This window comes from Limanda limanda, chromosome 1 (genome assembly GCF_963576545.1).
Source record: "Limanda limanda chromosome 1, fLimLim1.1, whole genome shotgun sequence".
In the NCBI taxonomy this organism is placed as follows: Eukaryota; Metazoa; Chordata; class Actinopteri; order Pleuronectiformes; family Pleuronectidae; genus Limanda; species Limanda limanda.
This window is the reverse complement of record NC_083636.1, coordinates 28,682,517-28,701,909: the sequence shown is the minus strand read 5'-3', so window position 1 is coordinate 28,701,909 and position 19,393 is coordinate 28,682,517. Positions and strand designations below refer to the sequence as shown.

General features: G+C 42.1%; 1 protein-coding gene across 1 annotated transcript in view; it reads left to right on the top strand.

Annotated features, from left to right (window-relative positions):
• Positions 1–18,569, top strand: part of fibcd1b (fibrinogen C domain containing 1b) — a 117,492-nt gene extending 98,923 nt beyond the window's left edge. Inside the window, 2 exon segments of the mRNA XM_061074778.1 lie at positions 15,147–15,326; positions 18,304–18,569. Of these exon segments, the coding sequence (XP_060930761.1) occupies positions 15,147–15,326; positions 18,304–18,569 (446 nt within the window).
• The last annotated feature ends 824 nt before the right edge of the window (positions 18,570–19,393 follow it).

The window sequence follows — 19,393 nt, the reverse complement described above, 5'->3', positions numbered from 1 at the left end:
GGAAAATATGGCAATTTATTAAGAGTTTTTGGAAGTACACAATGTCCTTAAATTTCTCAAAATATAGCCTTAAAGCTAATTGGTGCTAACAGTAAACAAGGAATGACTTTAATGTTTACTTCATTTAATAAGGAATTGTGCATCAATTTAATCATCCCCTCGGTGTAAATAGTGGCCCCTTTATGGCCCCTGATTTCGAAACATCCTAGTTCCACCACTGCATTTGTGGATACCTTTAGGAGAGTAAATGGTTGGATGACGATGATCTATATTTGAAGGAGAATGTGATGACTTTTTAAAAATCATAAAATTCTAATGATGCCTGTTGCCTGATTAGCCCTGAACTCTTAGCTACCTCATTATAAGAAAATACCACTGGAGGGTCTGAGGATTCATGGCCCCATTGGATGCTCTTTTTTTCTCAGGCTCCTCATTACTTTGACCCTGGAATCTGAGAGGGGGGGGGACTTAACAAGACCTTTGCGCTGCCCTTGCCTTGCCTTAATGTTGTCATGTGCCCATGATCAAAGTCCTCATGGCGTCTTAGTTTTCTATTCCGTGCTCATAGTATCTGCTCTCCACTCTGACTCCCTCCCCATGTGTTTCCTCGCTGTCAGTGTCTCTCCTTCTCATCTAACACATTCTCTCTGCACAGGTAGATTTGCTGCTTGTTTATGCAGTTCACATTTTTACCATTTTACCCCCTAGGACTGAACCCATCTGGACAGATTAGCAGGTCCACGGCAGAGGCCTTTACAGGCTCTCTTGATTTCTCCCAGGACCCGGCCCGGCAGCAAGTTCAGTTCAGTCTAGTCAGGCTTGGGCTGGGTGCAGTTCTACTGCAGCGGATGTCAGGTCTGTGTGGTAAAATGTCTGATGCCCAAGTGGATCCAAGTTGGCTATCAGCTTAATTCATGCTATGAATAATAATGAGTGAAAGGGTTCATAAGTGAATATCCCAGGAAAGACAGTATTAACTATGAAGTCGAGCTAAAGGAAAGTCATTAGCTGATTAGTACTGGAGCTGACGATCCATCCAATAGTTGTGAAGACATTAGTTACACCGAAAAATGTCAACCTCATGGTGGGACTAGAGGAAAGGGTACGTCCGTAGTGTTCATGCCCTGGGGTTCATTATTGTCTGTAGGATATTCCATGGCAGTCCATCAAGAGGTATTTCAGTCCTGGACCGAAGATGTGGACCGACCAACTATCTGCATAGCAAACCCACTAGCTACTCCAAAAATTTCTGAATTAATAGCATCATGCTGTGACTGTGATGTGATCTGTTTGTTTTGGATCATTCATTACTGTTCGTGGTTGACCGTTGGATTGGTGACATTTAAAACTATTGTAAGTTCAAGGTAGCATTTCCACGGATTCACTGGAGATCAGGTTCAAAATATTGCAGCAGTGAAAACCCCTTGTGGATGTGGCCTGTTATTGATAAGTTGATATTTTTTTAAGACACTTTTACTTCCCCTCTGAACCAATTGGGTAATTTACCGCTGAACCTTGAAGCCTTGTGTCTGAGTGAGTGCTGCGAACCGAGTGGATTTGTATTCCCAGTCTCTTACAAATCATTCCCATCAAGGTGGGAGTAGAGAGACGAGCAAGAGCTCATCACAATACCTATTCATCCCCTTGGATTCACCAATATCTCAATGACATTCGATGGCCGTCCTTTCTGTGGTATTTTAGTCTGGACCGAGGTTTTGGACCGAACAACCATCTCAGGAGCAAACTCGCTATCAAGTCGAAAATTACCTTTTTGACAGCAGCTGCACATTTAGTCATTTCCCATCATGCTTTGACCTGCATTGTGTTTTCTCTGAACTTCAGTCAATTTGGGTCGACCATCATGTTTTGGATCAGATCAGTTTTTTTAGGATAATTTATGAGTGTTCTCGGTTCCCTTTTGGATTGGTCACTAACTCAAATGTATTGATGCATGTTGGTTTTCTGATCAGGTCCAAGTCTGATACTATATCTGCTAAAAATAGAGATTTTCTAGTCTTGACGACCACTCAAACTGCTTTACACTACAGTTTTGCCATCCCATTATTCACACACACATATTCATGCAGTGCATCTATGTGCCGCACTTTCTTCATCACACATCATTCATACACTGGCGGCGCAGCCGTCAGGGGCAATTTAGTTCAGTATCTTGCCCAAGGACACATCGGCACACGGAATGAAAAACCTTCTGTTTAGAGGACAACCTGTTCTACCTCCTGAGCCGCAGCTGCCCCTGTGCTGAGGCCCTTTGTTAATATTTAGTTGATCATTTTTCATGCATATTTATTTAATCTCTTAAATAATTGTTTCATCTACTGCTCAAACCTGATGCCTTGTGTCTGAGTGACTGCTGCAGACCTAGTGTCTCTTGCGAGTCCTTCCCATCAAGATGGGGCCGCTCCGCTCATTTTGTTTTACCTGAGAGCACCTCTAAATATTAATACGGTCTTCTCCTTGAATTACAGCCTCACATGCCTGCCAACTCTCTCAGCATTTATCTACCTGGCTCTCTCTCACGTCTCCACTTTCTGCCCCTGAATCTCCATTCGCCGCACTTCACTCAGTCTTTCCACCCCAAAGGTTAATTTCTGATGATATCTGATGTGATGGCTTGTTGGCTCTCATTCTCCTCTCTCATGCCTTTTATGACTCTAATCCTGCCACTTGAGATAAATCCCCCTCCTTTACTTTGCCTGGTGGATGGTATTTGGAAGCATTATAGTTCCGTAGAGACGTGGAGTTGAAAGCAAACCTGACATCTTATATTGACATCTATCTGAGCCACCTAGCATTAGATGAATTAATCTTATGTGATGCTGCCCGAAATTGTAATCTGCACGACTTCAGAGGTTCAAATTTGTTTTGTCTCACCTGCTCTTCTTATCATTATCAAATTAATCTAGTTGGAGTGGGACGAACGAGCCGTGGCTTGGCTGTGGCTGAGAGTTGAGGATTTCTTCCCGTCATGTTGCAGCTTTTGAAGAGCATCTGAAGTCGAACAATAGCATAATATTCAACACAATTACAGACACGCATGCTGTCATTGAAGCATGTTCAAAAATACTCTAATTATGAGGTGCACCAGTGAAGTGCTGGGAGAAATCAAAGCTGGGAGGAAATGTTTAAACATGCTCTATGACAACAAGTGCCAACAAATGCAGTGAACATTTCAGCAACTCTCCTTTCAAACTCACCCACTCAGAATGACATCATTAGAAAAGATCTAAGTACGTATTTGCACCTGGAAAATATGAAAACAAAAAAGATTTGAGTGATTTTTGTTTTGTATCCACCAGTATCCCATCATTATACACTTGTGCCTTCAAAATGCATAATTAACTTAGCTAAACAATTTTCAACATGCGACTCGGAGCGGCACTTGCAGTATTATTACCATCAGTAATCACTGTCAACTGCATAGTGATAGCAGACACTTTGACTTCCTCCTCTGTGCTCAATTATGTCTGCATGAATTATTCTTAGAGCTAAGGCAATGTTTTATGCATAGTTTATTATAACGGGACCTCAACACACGAGGAATGTCTCTAGATCTTAACGGCAAAACAATGAGATGGTGAGAGGGAAGAAAACACGGAGGACATCAGTGATGAAGTTACATAATTATTTTTCTGTAGAAGTTTCAATCTGTTAATGTGTGTGTGTACTTATACTTATATTTTTGTAAAGACCAATTTCAGCTCAGACCTTATGGTGTGAGGACATTTTGACTGGTCCTCAATTTTTCGAAGGGCTGTTTAATGGTTAAGATGTAGCGATTGGGTTAGAATTAGGTTTATTTTAGGGTTAGGCATTTCCTTGTGATGGTTAATTTTATGTTAAAGGGGGGCATGCATTAGGTTGAGTTACTTTACAGTATAAACACTGGCCTCTTCAGGACCAGTAGACCAGAACCAAAGCCCTGTAGCAAAGAGGTAAATAATGTCTAAGCCATTCAGGTTAGAGCTAAAATGGGAGATGTGGTTAGGTTAAGGTTAGACCTGAGTTAGTAATGGTTAAGGGATAAGGTTTTGGTTAGGATGTACACAATGAATGGAAGTCAACGCAAAGTCCTAACAAGGATAGCTAAGGAAACCTGTTTGTGTGTTCTATATTACTTGCCTGACAGAAATCTTACTTTCATAGTAAAAGACTCAATTTGCATCTTGAATGTCGCACCAACCCCTGCCTCTCTCTATCTATTCATTAATAAATGTAAGAATGTAAATAGGAATACGGAGAGAACAAGCTGCAGGTTTAACATACAAACATGAGATCCCGTCGCTCAAACTTCATTAAAGGCAACATGAGGAAACATGCGACTTCCTCCGTGTCTCACGTTTGCAGCGGCGACGAGACACTAAGCAACTGGCACTCATTTATTTCAGATGAGTAGCTACTGGGAGATGTGATACGACAGAGAGGAGAGTGACAGCTGGCGGGTTGGCAGGGAGAGAACTCGGAGCACAGACGCGGTGTATTCACGGACACCTCATCATTTGGAAAGATCAGAGAAAAAAACACATTGACACGTCCATAGATTCTCTCTAATTTAGTCGTTCTATAACTGGCTGCGGTTCACGTACATCCCTTAATATTGCACGCTGTGATGCAGCCACTAAATCAGTGCTGGTCCAATAAGAACATGGTTACCCACAGCCCACAGCTATGTCTGTTCCACAGGATTGAGGTTTACAGTGACCTGTATCTGACCGGCTGATATGAGATTAACTAACTAACTAACTAAATAGCTCCCAGGACTTTGGAGTTTACATTTTACACATAGTGAATGTTAAATAGCTCAGCATTGCAGACGTGAGGCCAAGAACACCGTTTCTGCCTGTGCCTTAGAGCGGTGATAGTCAGCAAGGAGGACTCACACCCCTGGGGGGATTTCAATCTGCGGTTGCCAGAGGCTACAGGAAAAGACTGTGGAGCCGCTAGACATATTTGAATTCATGATTTTCTTTTTAAAGAAATTTATATCGGCGTATTGAGCCAGCTGCAACACATGAATTCGAGATGTTGTAATTGAGAATTCATGGAAGCTAGTTCAAAAAACAGAAAGCTCTAATGGGCAGCTGAAAAATGGTTGAAAAAGATAGATACATATGAAATATGAACAGTTCAAGCTGTTTGGTAAATATAACTGATAAATGTTGACATAAAGAAATTGATTCAATTTTGAGGGATGGAAATATGAGAGAAAAGTTAAATAACAAATAAACTGATTAAATAGTTAAAACCTAATGAAAAAGCCAGATAAATGTAAAATATATCCAGATTTGAACACCTATCAATTCTAATCGAACACATTTGCACAAGTGGAGCTGTGAGGGCACATCCTCCAGGAAAGATTTGGAACATAACGAAGATGAAAAAGCACATTTTGGCTGACGTCACACGGCTTTAGTAGGTGCTAAAATAAGCCAGGTACTAACAGACCTAGTTTTATTATCTTGTGATTAAATGTGAAGCTCTGAAGAATTGAACAGTGTCAAAAGTACAGCGTCGTATCCTGTTTGGATGACATTGTTGTAGTTATAGCATGTGGTAGGTTGCTTGCCTGATTCTTAAAATCTTTAATCGAATCTGTTTGAATATAAGTTTAAGATGGGGGAAACTTTTTATTGCTTGTGTGCCGGACGTTGTGTGCAGAGCTTTTAATAAACGGTCTATTTTGTCGAGTGAGGTCAGGATACTTTGTGTTCAACCTATCTGGTTTATATGCAATAAGAATTTTATAGTCAATGTAATTCAAAAAATAAAACTTTCTTTTCTTTCTTAATATACAGTTTGAATTATTTACTTAGCTGCAATTTTTTCTTACTTAACAGGTATTTCCGAGGTTTGTCGAGTAGTCAACGCAATCCTCTGACCCAAGTTCACCACATTTCCAAATAATAGCACAGCAGCAACAAAACAACCAATGTGCTTTTACATTTTAGACAAATTGCTATAAAGCAAAACCTGCAAACCCCTTCTTATGGACAAATGCAGCTTTAATATTCTATTCAGAAAGGAAAAGAAAATAATTTAGTCATTTCCCCTTAAAAGATTTTTGTTGCAGACAGACTTTGTCCCCGCAGAATTATAAGGGTACAGCGTATACACAGGTTTCATGGAGGATTAACATTTAATTATAGCTAACATTAGAACACAACCATAATAACTGTGTCTCTGCTGCCTGTCCCTCTCAATCACTTTAATAGCCCTATTGGACTGCCACAGACACAGCTGTGCTTTCAGTCTGCGTGTGCCTTTGTGATCCTGCAGAACTTTGTCACACTCTGCACTTAAACATGAACCCTGACCGCAAAATAATAAAGCACACAAGCCCGAACCTGGACTTCGATTCAGATGATGCCACAGTTATAGCTGCGATCGCTGTGTGCAGTGAGGTTGCCAAAGGAAAGAGTCACAGATTAGTTGTATAATTCCTTCCTCGCCCCGTCATCCCACACGCCGTTCATCATATCGACAGAGGCAGCATCTCCACACCTGCAGTCATGCTCCGTCTGCGGCACCGGGAGACGACTCCTGAAGCTGCTGGATTTATATGTGGTGAAAGAACGGTCTGAAACGGAAGGCTCGGCGAGCTTTTGTCTGCTCAGAAACCCATAAGGATTCAAAGGAAACAATATGTCTTAATAAGATATCGCAAAATGTCTCCATCTCCGAAGATGAAACAAGTGACTCCTGAGAGCAGTAATGAGGGTGCTGTGGGCAAAGTGAACAAACATCCCCGAGATCATTATTCCCAAGGTAGACTCAGCCGGGGGAGCGGCGCCGCGTGTTTGCCGCTGAATAAATAGTTCTGCTGAAATGTTCTTTCACTTTAAGAATAGTCTGTGCTCGGTGTTGAACAGTGTAGAATCAGCAACTTGTTCACTCAAACACTGGTTACTTGAGTGTGTCAACTCGACAGAGCCCCCAAAAAAGATCTCATTTGACACAGTCACCATTCATAGTGTGAGGTGAGTGGGTTTAATCAAAGTTTACAGAAGCGTGCAGCCTAGCAACAGAACATCTATTTAAAAGATGACTATATACCTCCCCAGAGCCTGTGGGGGGAAGTGGTACAAATACTTTGTTACAGTACTTACATTGCCTACAGATATTTAAGGTATATGTACTTAACATGAGTATTTATTTTTCTGACAACTTTTACTCCATACATTTTAACACAAGTATCTGCACTTTCAAAAACAAGCTCTTTACTTTTGTTTCGAGGCAGTCGAGGGGAATTACTAATGTTTTCTTTTTTTGCATCATCGAGCACCGCCTCTCCAACATGAGGACAGATTTTAACCTAAATGGACGGAAACACAGAAAGGACGACTCCTTGTTCTGTATCCACCAGTGCACATCAAGCACAACATACGTAACACGGTGTAAAGGGCGTATCAAGAAACGGAACAGTCAAGAGAGGGAGACTCGATGAAGAGAAGAGGCGCAGTGCATATGTCAGTGACAAGGAGGAACAACCTGGAAGAAAGTAAAGACGTCTACAACGAAGCAGAGCAGCAAATGTTTCATCCCTGGCCTTAATTTAAGAATACTTCATTCAAATCATTGCACACATTTGCTCCTAAAATCTCTTTCTTTAATCCCTCTTTTTAGAATAGCATTTTCAATTCGAACTTTATTATTGTGACATTTCCTTGCACAGATAGAACCGGAATAAAACTTTTAACTTTCATACTTTAAGTGCATTTCAGAACCTGTACTTTTATGCTTTTGCTTGAGACTTTTTTTTTAAGTATCTGCACTTCTACTTGGCTAACGAAAGAGTGCACCTTTACAGCCTCTGCCGATAGCCAACATTAAAAATGATTCGCTATATACATGCTGAAAAACCTATCACAACTGCTCCTTGGAAAAGTCTTGAATGCGAACTTGGAGGAGGAAACTGGCAAACAGGCACAGACCCGTCAGAGTTGTGACAGTTAATCTTAAAATTCTTTCGCTTTTTGTCCCACGAAATGTCACAGATGGCTCCGGGGGAGCAGCAAGCCAGAGAGTTCAGCGCACACCTGTCTCTGTTTTTCTCCCTGTGCGCCTATCTTTTGATGACAAGAGGCGAGCCGACGATAGCAAGCCTCTTCTGTTCCCTGAGAGCAGGCGACAGCGAGCATTTCAGCGGAAGGCATGTTCGCAGTCCCACTCAACCAGCCCGGCACCCAGTGGCAAAGGGCACGCCGGACGTCTCCGCGGCTACGGAAATAGTCGGTCATCGTTCTAATTCCCTGCCTGTCCACAATCTCTGTTGAGTAAAACTGCTCGACAGGAAGATAAAGCGAGAGGAAGGGATAGAGAGAAGAGAGGAAGAAGGAAAAAAAAACAGACAAAACGATGAAAAGGGGATGAATTATGATGGGAGGAGGCGGGGAGGCGGGGAGGAGGAGGAGAAAGAAGAGTGCTGCTGCTTTTCTCCTTTTCCGGCTGAAACAGTCTCAGGAGCTGCCCCCCAGCAACAGAGGGAGAAAAGCATGATGAATAATTAACTTCGAGAAATGTCACAAGCGGCAGAGAGAAGTGTAATCATTTCTCTGTTGGGTTTAGAGATCTGGTTTTTTATTCTTTTCCTTTATGCCCCTTAGAGCTTAGGAGAGACTCCGAGTACAGGACTGCAACCTGTCCCCTAAAAGCATCCAATACATCCCCCCCCCCCTACATACTTTTCAAATAAAAGCAAATAAATCATTAATATTAGGGCCTTTTAGCAGCATCACAGAGAGAACCTCGCAGAAGTCCTCTACATTTTTAATCAAGTCATTGATGTCAGTCTCATTAGCTGTAAAATCACATATAAAGAGACGCAATCTGTGGTGGTAATGCTTTAATCAATGTCAGGGAGGCACAGCCATTGTTCCTTTCTCATTCTGGAGAACACAACACTTCTCTCAGAGCGAATAAAAGATAAAAATGACAAATTACCATTTTCAAGATCTAAACAAGTTGGATTTGTCCCCCTTCCTGTAGACCTCAGAACAGTGAAAATTAGTTATGGATCCCCATGACCTAGTTTTAATGAGGTAATTGCATATATATATATATATATATATATAAAGGAGAACAAAAATAATATATATATATATGGTTTGAATACCATTTATATATATATATATATTATTTTTGTTCTCCTTTTTCACAGATTTATCACCAGAGAGAAGCAACACTTTGCTCCGACATGCTCTAGTGTGTTCTACATTTAATAGTCTGCTTTCCTTTGTGGGAACCTGAAATGTTAATATTCATAAGAATGGACATGATGAAGGTGATGCTTCTGGAATGCAGCTGCACACGACTGTTACCACACCGATGATTTAATGGAAATAAATGGGTAAAGATTTCCATCCCATCAGTGCTCTTGTAAATCAGTTTCAATCTAAATACGATTGTTTATCAGTAAACACATCGATCGCTCATAATGAGATGCTGATTTTGCCAGTAGTATTTATCTTCTCCTGCTGATGACATTGACTAATTATCATCGACTTGTTTTGCATCCAATTTGTGATTATCTCTCTAAAGATAACACTATCGGGGTTTACACCAGACCGTTACTTGTATAAATTATTTCCCCACTGTAACTGTAACTCAAAAAGAAGCGGCAGTAATACTATTTCACAGTTTGTTATAGAACATCACTGTTCCAACTCTGTGTGTGAATACACATCGTGTGGGGACGGCACATTTAGTTTCTCTTCCTATCTTTATTCATGCCTTTCATTTTGAGAGCATTATTTCCACATTTCACATTCAGATTTTTGCAGCCCTGTCCCTCCAGACCCTGTCCTCTCTCTCAAATAGCCGCAGCTTGCGTGCAGATTTGCTTCACTTCTGCTCTAACCTGGTATCTCTGCACTCAGATATATACGGTTGCAGCACAAACGTCCCGTGCTTCAGTTTGAGTCCCTCGCTCACAGGCTGATTCTGTTTAGCTCGCGAACACTTTTCATATATTTGCCACTCAGTCTTGGATTGCTGGTCCTGTTTATATTTCCCAACCAACTGACACTGACCGATGTTAAATTTTGGGCGTGTTTGCTTTGCAGTGTCCGTTACAGACGATTACTATTGAACCAGGTTCAATCAATCAATCAAGTTTTTGTTTGTATCGCACATATTCACAAATCACAGTTTGTCTGATTGGGCTTTAACAAGGTGCAACATCCTTTTCCCTTAACCCTCAGCAAGAGTGAGGGAAAACTATATTTCAAAAAATATATGCTGTGTGTAACAGAACACATGAACAAAATAATATTTACAACTTATTTCAAATTGATGAGAAGACAGTGTCTAACTTTGATGGAGAGGTGTATCAAGGTCCATAGTATTTATACAAAATGTGTTCTTTTTCCTGTTAATATCTATATATTTCCTTTTATACATTTATATATTTCTGTTCTTTTTTATAATTCCAAGGTTGTATCTTTCTATGATGCCTACACATTGGGGGTTAGGTTGATTAGAGACTGGAATGACTGCTTGTCCCTGGGTTTAGCCCCTTGCATTCCTCAAAGGATAAGCAGCATAGATCCTGGATGGATGGATATTTCTATCCCTGTAGTGTTCTCTTTAATTATTTTTCTAATATTTGTATGCCATTTTCTAAATCTCAGGGACTCTCATGGCAAATTTGTTATCTGCAGAAGTACGAAACGTAAAGCAACTTCTTTACTTGAAAATACCAGCTTCCAAATTAGGCTGATGGTTCACTGCCTTGGAACAAAGGAATGGCGCCGCTCCTTTTTCCCACTCCTCACCCCGAACGTCTTGCTCTATGTAACTTTGGCGAGCGGGTGAGAAATTTGAAACTGAGGCCCAGCAAGTTCAACTCTCGATCAGGCACTAATAGGTCAATTTACAACATCTACACGAATATACCAATATTTATCGCCTCTGTGTGGTTTGATTTCCAGGTGGAAAAGCCACTCGTGAAAGTAATACTTTCAAAGTATGAAAATATGCGTAATTAGAACGATAATAATGAACTGCCAGAGATTTAAATACAAGAATAACAAACCGCTATTAAAAAATGGCCTTTGAAATGAACCTGTTGTCCGATTGAAGAGTGTGAAGAGAGCGCACCCTAATTGCTCATCTAAAGTGTGTAGGAGGAGAGAAGTTTTTTCCCCGGCTTTCCGCTAAGCTTCTCTTTAACGGCAAATCAGTGAGAAGAGGGAAGAGTCTCTCCCCAGCGGAGCAATCAGCATGTTAATACTGCAGCAAAACACCTTAAAATTCTCCCTTGTATTAGAACTCCCATTTTAAATAACCTAACAATAGCATTTAATTAACAGAGAGGTACACCTGAGCATTTAGACTTGAACCAAAGTAGTCTCTGTTGTTATTTCACTTATCTTCCTCTTTAATTATTCCGAGTTAGAGTCTCACAGAGATTCTCTGGGGCTTTAATTAGGGAGTGAATTAAAGTTATGTAAATACAGTTTGAAGCCACAGACTCTTTAAATAGAGCTGTGTTGCATCTGGTATTTTTTTTTCTTCTCCTCTCCTGAAAGAGAAAACAAGTCTGTCGTTTGAAGTTTGTCAAATCACTCCAGGGCACTTTTCCCTGAGGTGTTTGTGTGGATTGATACTTTTCTCTCAAAGGCCTACGACACCGAAACTATTTCTGCGAGCGACAACGTGAATGCAAGTGAAAATGGGATGCACGGGAGTATTTATGTCCCCGTGTAGGAATTAGCCGCACACTGGCCGGAGTGACCTGCGCATTCATGACTGGACTAACCTCCCATCGGGCGAGATCATATCCAAACTAAGTGCCCGGGTTCCGCCTGTTTCTGGATAGTAATGGATTCTTTCAGCTGTGCTGGACGTCAAATTAGCCCTAAACTTTAGACAATGTGCTCTCTGAGTGCCACTCTCGACCATGATGGAATTCCCATTAGGCGAAGCAAGTCAAAGGTTTGCGAGCTTTAAACGCGTTCGTTTAGTGATGATTGTGGTCGGTGGTAAACTGACTGGTGTGTACAAGTCCATTAAAACACCTGGCTTCCTGTGGTGCAGCCGCTTTCATGCTCAATTCCCACTCACATTAAAGGGGAGTAAAACAAACCCTTCAGCCAGCGACTGCAGCCTGCAGCTCCCTCAACATGCGTCGAAGAAGCCGAGACTCGCTTTTTCAACCAGGAAGCCTTTGAAGCTTCTCCATCAATGCGTGCTTTCAAATAGCGTCGCTTTTTGATTCCCGAAACAAACGCGGCAGATGCATAGAGTGCACTTGTAAGCACGGGAGAAAGCCTGGTTAACAGAGTCTCGAAGCAGAGTTTTACTTTTGTTTGTCTTCCTGCGTTTTTTTTCCGTCTTTTAAAGCAGGCCCAGGTTGAGGAGCTCCTCCCCTGCTCCTCTCTGCCTGACACACTATTCCTCTTTGTAGCTTTGATCAACCCGGTAGATGAAAAGTTGCCCTGGGAAGAGCCATCACTCCGACACAGCGGGGGCAAACGCAGAGCAGGAGGGGGCAAGGAAGACGGGATGGAAGCTCCTTTCCCTCCGGCGCTTTCTGTCTCGTTCACTCATTCTAAAGGATCGGGGAACAATTAAAGGATCGGTTCGGTTCGGGGGCATCGCAGCGAAGAGATGGCAAGCTGGAATCGTTCAGAGTTGAGACAGGTGGATGGAAACTGTGACAGTGTCTACGGGGTTTTTTCTTCTCTTTATTCAAGAGTACGGTCTTTGAGTTTGAGAACAGGACTTATTGATTCAGTTTTTAATAGTTGTAAGAACCTGTAGCAAATGCAACATTGATATTTTGGTCTTTTAGCCGCCTCAAGACTCAAGATCCTTGATTTTGCAAGACATTAAAGTAACAGCACCGATATTATAATAATACATTTTATTTATAGGGGCCTTTCACAGGAGCGCTGAAGCTGGAGCTCAGGAAAGATTGAAGCACAGGAAAGGGCTTTTTGAATGAGAGAATTTCTAAATTTTAAACGTGAAATCAAAATGCCCGTGTCTCAAACTGAAAGGGAGGAAAAAAGTGTCTCATTTACTAAATGGGCCCGAGAAGTGATTACCCTGAGCAGAGACACACAATCAGGGATTGGAAAGAGAAAACAGACTCTTATCCGAAGACGAAAAGAAAGCGTTTAGGGTTTAATGATTCTATGATGATGATGGAAATGAGGTCTAATCAAAGGTAATTCTTCTACTCGTGGGCATTAATGAGCTGGGCCTTGCCTCTTAATCATAAGCATAAAATCTGAGGTTAATAGGGACTTTTAGATGTGTCACTGACCAAATCTTTTTATACACAACAAATAACTTTTACCTGCAAAACCCTATAACTCTTTCCTGCAATTATTTCATCCGTTCCTGCGGTAGAGAAATTGTAGTAATGATGACTCCAACCCCGTTAGCCCTCTTGTTTAACTGGAGAACATTACATCAGCCTTCTGAGTCCTGACCTGACCGGTTTATGAAAACACTGCAGTTTGTTTTGCTCTCTCTTTCTCCTGAACTGACCTGAAGGGAAAGTGAAAACTCTCACATTGCCACAGTGAAAAGCGTGAGGGATTCAGGTTCTGTGTACCTTCATTATCAGGAGGCCACCAATGTTGTTGACCTCGCCTTTAAATTTTTAAATTCTCTCTTCAATATTAAAAACTGTGACTTTGATATCAAGTCAGGTCATAGTCTTTAATGTTCGCGGACACCAAGGCCAATAATCCAAACATGAGTACAAGTAGCTTCTCCTCTGGGTGAAGCTCTGCTAGTCCTTGAATCCATTCAAGCTTTCTGGTTGTTTTTCTCTTTAAAATTTATCTTTTTGAACGATTTAACTTCACAATAAAACAGTTAACCTTGTGATATTATTAATTTTTTTATGAATAACTTTACTCTCACCTCACGTAGCTTCGATTTTACAGCATCTCCTCTTAACCTGGACACCTTGACATAGAGAGATGAAAGCACGACAAATCCACAATCTACAATCATTACTTTTGTTAAATAGAATTGCTGACAAAAATAAGTTACATATTCATTTTTACAACATAATGAACAAGATCCAGGACCTTATATAAAGATGGAAGATATAACAGCTCCCCAAAAGTGAAGCCACAGAATCTCCAGCATCACCTGGTGTCAGGATGCAGTATAAGTCATAAATCCCTCTCCTCCATGTTGGATGGGACGGGGGGGCAAACGGAAAAGTTAAAGAAAACGTCAAATCATTTTTTCTTAAAGATGGTTTCTCTTATTTTAGGTAGTTGATATCACAATGATGTATGTCCAAGTGCCCATTTTTAAGTTTTAGCAAGTTATGAGATGTTTTATTGTGGTAAATGGCACCATAGAATCAGAATCAGAAGGTATTTATTGCCAACTAGGTTAACACCTACCTTGAATTTGCTAAGGTTATTGGCGCATACAATGAACATAGAAACATTAAAACACTATAAATACACCACACATAAGAAAAACAATAAAACACATATATATTTATTCACTATTTACTCACTTTTTCTAATATTTATACAAAGTAACATTTATTTAGACAAAAACACATCTATATAAAAATATATAAAAGGTAAAAGATATAAAAAGTGAAAAAAGTGCAAAAGCATGTATGATACCGTGGCTCCATCTCCTGATCCCCCTGTGCAGACACTGCCTCCAAATGTAGATGGCTGCCTTCATATCTGGATAATGGGTATACTCGAGAAGTGTCACATTTGAAGGTTCCTGTACAAACTATGCCCAGTACAAATATCTCGTTGTGGGAGATCAATAAAAACACTTTAAAAACTGTAGATTCCTGGTTCCAACTATGTGTCCATGTGAAATCAACTTTATCTTAAGTCATTCCTTCATTAAATTCTCTGCATTCGGCTGGTCTCTCTATCCTCATTGAAAAGTCCAGTGTGAGCAGCAGACACTCTGCCCTTTTTTCAAAACTAATCTTGTTTTGGCAAGAAACCCTACACATGCAAGGGGAGACTCTAAATGGACCAAAAACCATATTACGTCTTATTTCCAGAAAACGTGCGGCGCTGAGAGGCTTCTGAAATAGCTTTACATTGTTTGCCGAGAACAATGGAGGTACTTTGCGAAAGGATTGTTTTTTTAAGTCTGTGTCTCATTTCTTCCTGCAGGCCTGAAGCAGATCCATGCCCTGTCCATCCAGGGCAACTATGAGCTGCGTATCGACTTGGAGGACTTTGAAAATAGCACCGCATACGCCCAGTACGCCACCTTCGGGGTGGGCCTCTTCTCCGTGGACGCTGACGATGACGGATACCCTTTGACTGTGGGAGACTATTCTGGAAACGCAGGTATGTGCACACGCTTGGTGAACTAGTTCAACTTGGCTTGCAAGGATTGTTTTTTTGCTGAAATTCTTATTAGTCTGGGGGGTTTTTTGGCTTCTTTTTTTTCATTTAACCCAATTGTGAACTCCCAAGCCACAACAGTGGGGTAGACTTTACGTCAACTTCCAGCACACGCTGCCACCAACTCAAATAATAGAATGTTATTTTTACAGTGCACCACCTGTGTCCTCTTCTTAAAGGACGGAGACAGAGGGACTGTTAGCGTCCGCGTCCCTGCTCCCCCGACCGTCAGATCCACGGCACCTCCACGTCACCATGATTCAATTACAGCCAATGAATTGCGCCGTTTGACCTGCAGCGTTAATAAAAAAAAACTATTCCATTGAAATGACGAGGCAATTTAGAGGATCTATTAGGAGCTCTGCTGTGAGAGAGAATGGGGACAGATATGAGATATGGAGCGGCGGCGGTAAAAAAGGGAGGAAGGAGGGAGTAGCTAGGATGGAGGAATGGAGGGGACAGGTGTGAGGGGAGAGGAGCAGAAGGCAGGAAGTAAATATGAGGACAGAGGTGACTCAGGGACAGGGGAGGCACACAAAATGAATTAAGGGAAACCAGAGGGGGAGAGGAAAATGTGTTTGGTGTGTTTGCAATTTTTTGTTGTTGCCCAAACTCAGTCTCTGCTAAAAAAAAACAGTCCTCCCGGCCTGTCTTCGGCGCAGCCCGACTTTGAACCCATTCGCTTGTTATGCATTCACAGCCGAATAAAAGGGAACTGAAACTTTCTGAGGATGCTCACCTCAGCTCTTATTATCATTATTAGTAGAACTCTGCCGTGGCCGCTCTGCGATCAGCTCATTCGGTTTGGGAGCAGCTGGATCTTAATGGGCAACAGAGGAGGCCGCCATCCCCCCCGGCCACTGAGGTGACATCCGGAGCCTTGCAAATGAGCCTTTAAGTGTTTCCCTTTTTTTATTGTTTCCTCTTTTCTACATCCTTGAGCCCTTCCATTTTCTCCCTCTCTCCATTTCTCTCACCCCCGCTGTCTCTTTGTCTCCTAATGTCGACCAGCACACGACATGAATATCAGACGTAGCTGTCAGATTTTTCTTTCCTGCCGCCTGGTTGCCATGGTAATGCCAAATGGAGAGCAGAGTAAGACAGAGAGAGAGAGGGCAAGACGCTGGCCGGCCACATCCTGGGCAATTAGGGGTTGTTTGATGCCCTGACAAGCTGTTAGCCAGCACCTGATAGCTGGTGAGCCGTCTCTCATTCTGCTCTCAGCTTTATCCTTCTTTCCACTTCTGGTCACAGTGTGAGGCCGGCTTGGTGAAGAAAGCAGGGCACCGACAGCGGAGGGGGGGGGGGGGTATGGGGAGTTTACTCAACATTATGAGCTCTCTCAACATCCATTTGCCCAAATCTTTACCGCAGTGTCTGTACACTGCGGACGCTGCTCTCCACTGTACCCGCGAGCCCCTCGGAGCACCGGCTGGTAAATCGCTTATCGACGGCGAGGATTGGCCGGTGACAAATCCTTATTAAGTGATCTTCTCGGGCTCGGCTGTTTGATTGTGCAGATCATTCTCATCGCGCAGGCCGTGATTAAAGACACTGAAGGGGATGCAACTTGCGTGCGCGTGCCGCATTCCTGCAGTGGTCTTTCATCACTGTCATAATCACAATAACAGGTTGCAAGAAACGACGCCCCCCTTCCCCCCCCCCCTCCTCCCTCATTGGCTTGTATGTATAATTTGTTTGTGTGGCGAGAAAAATATGTTAAAAGATGCATGTGATTATGTTTTTGTTTTCCATCCTCTAATTACATTTCAGTCCGCTCACTGACGGACGCACGTTCTGGGGGGTGTGGGGCGTGCGAAATTATCAAAAAGAGGGAAGATAAAAAGGTCACACCAGAACCTTTGATAAATTGGCTACAAGGCTTCCTGACCTCCCGCGTTAGATAATGAGACTCGATACTCCGGAGAAGTGCAGAGTTTTATTTTATTTCTTCTGTCCTTCGCCCTCGCTTTATAGGAATGATTAGTTGAAAGGTCCTCAGCCGTTGTGAATTTAATCAATTCGTGGATGTGTCTAATTACTGGTTTCAGGGATCAGATCCAATTGTGTGTATTGGCATGCGAGAGGATGAAAAGATGCTTCAAAAGTCAAATTCCTCAGTTTGTGATATTTCGTTTCAATCATCTAATGCAGACTTTTAGACCGGGTGCAACATAATCGTGTATATACCTTTGTGGCATAATTGTGTATATACCTTAAGGACCGGGTTTAACATATGCCTTTGGTCCCTGAATGCAACATAAGTGTTTCTATGCCTTTGAGACTGGTTGCAAGGTTTACATACTTTCCTTTAGATCCAGGCCAAGGACCCCAAACTGATGGAGAGATGGAGCAGGGACCCCATACTATATATATTGTAAAAAATTGTGTTTAATATTAAACTGGGCCTAGTGCCATGTATAAACAAAGCTACCCTGTTATTGTGCATTCAATACTAAGCTATTCAAATAATACACAGGTTCATATATTCATGTTTTTACTATTGTGTGTCGCTGAATGAAAGATGACGTCTTCTGCCTCCATTTATCTGTCCGCTACAATATGTTGGATTTCATGTTCATGTGTATTTAAAACAATTTAAATTTGTCGAAATAAAAATATAAAAAATGTAAAATAATTGTCTAATCAACCAAAAATGTCGCTACCCCCCTGCAGTACCTCTGCGGACCCCCTAGGGGTTGCGGACCCCCTGTTGGAGACCTCTGCTTTAGACCTCTAACCAATGATATCGTTTGCAAAAAATTTGACTTATAAAATACATTGTGATTCGCTGAAGGAGACATTGCATTATTAGATAGTTCAGGAGTAAGCATGTGTTTGAGTAAGTTTTTATTTAGCGCGTTATATCCTTTATTTTCACATTTTAAAATGTCGTTGTTCATCTCTTATCCCTCCTTAGGTGACTCTCTCCTGAAGCACAACGGGATGAAGTTCACCACCAAAGACCGGGACAACGACCACTCGGAGAACAACTGCGCCTCCTTCTACCACGGGGCCTGGTGGTACCGCAACTGCCACACCTGCAACCTTAACGGCCAGTACCTGCGCGGCCAGCACACATCCTACGCAGACGGCATCGAGTGGTCCTCCTGGACGGGCTGGCAGTACTCACTCAAATTCTCCGAGATGAAGATACGGCCCACCCGCGACGCTGAGAAGAAATGACACTGAGAAAGAGAGAATATAGAAAATAATTTTTGGAAACATTACAAACCAGACAGCTAGAGGCAGAATAATTTGTCTTGATATTGTTTCTACACTAAAACATACCTCTTTTGAGTTTAGTTGCTGTTTTTTTTTTTGCTCCCGATGTCTCTCATCCTTCTTCCTCTTCTTCCTCCATCACTCAGCTGTAGGAGTCACGCTGGCTGCCTCAATCCTTCCCCCTGCTCCCTTTCTTTGAAAAGAAAGTAATGTATTCGCGGCGCTCTCATTCTTAGATCGTTCCGTTCACAAAAAAAAAAACGTATAACCCAGAGCCCTGAGCGCCGCACAGTCCACTGCCCAAGCTTTACTCAGTTTGACATGGTGGTCCAAACTTCCCCTACAGAATCACACACCAGTGATTTCCTCCTGGCATGTAACTCTGACCTCCCATCTGTGCTGACATGGCACTTAGACTGTCATTCAGTCTCGCTGCCCGTTGCAATCTGTGAGTGGAGAGGGCCGCCTCCAAATATGGCATTAAAAAAAAACAGGAACCCGGGAAGGGAATGGAAAGGAAGTGCATTGTTTGAGCAGCAAGGAGGCGACAGGGCAGTGGTACGACATTTATCCAGCAAGAAGAAGAAGAGCAGGGTCTCGGATAATGAGAGGCAGAGAGAACGAGGAAACGGTTTAAAGAGGGTTGAATTAGTCGAAGAGGAGGAGGGCCGGGAGAATCAAAAGAGGGTGGAAGTAGGAGATGCGGATGAGAAAGAGGAGTGAGGGAGTAAATAAAAGAGGAAGGGACAACGTAGGATCTCGTTCATCTGACTTGGGCCATTAGG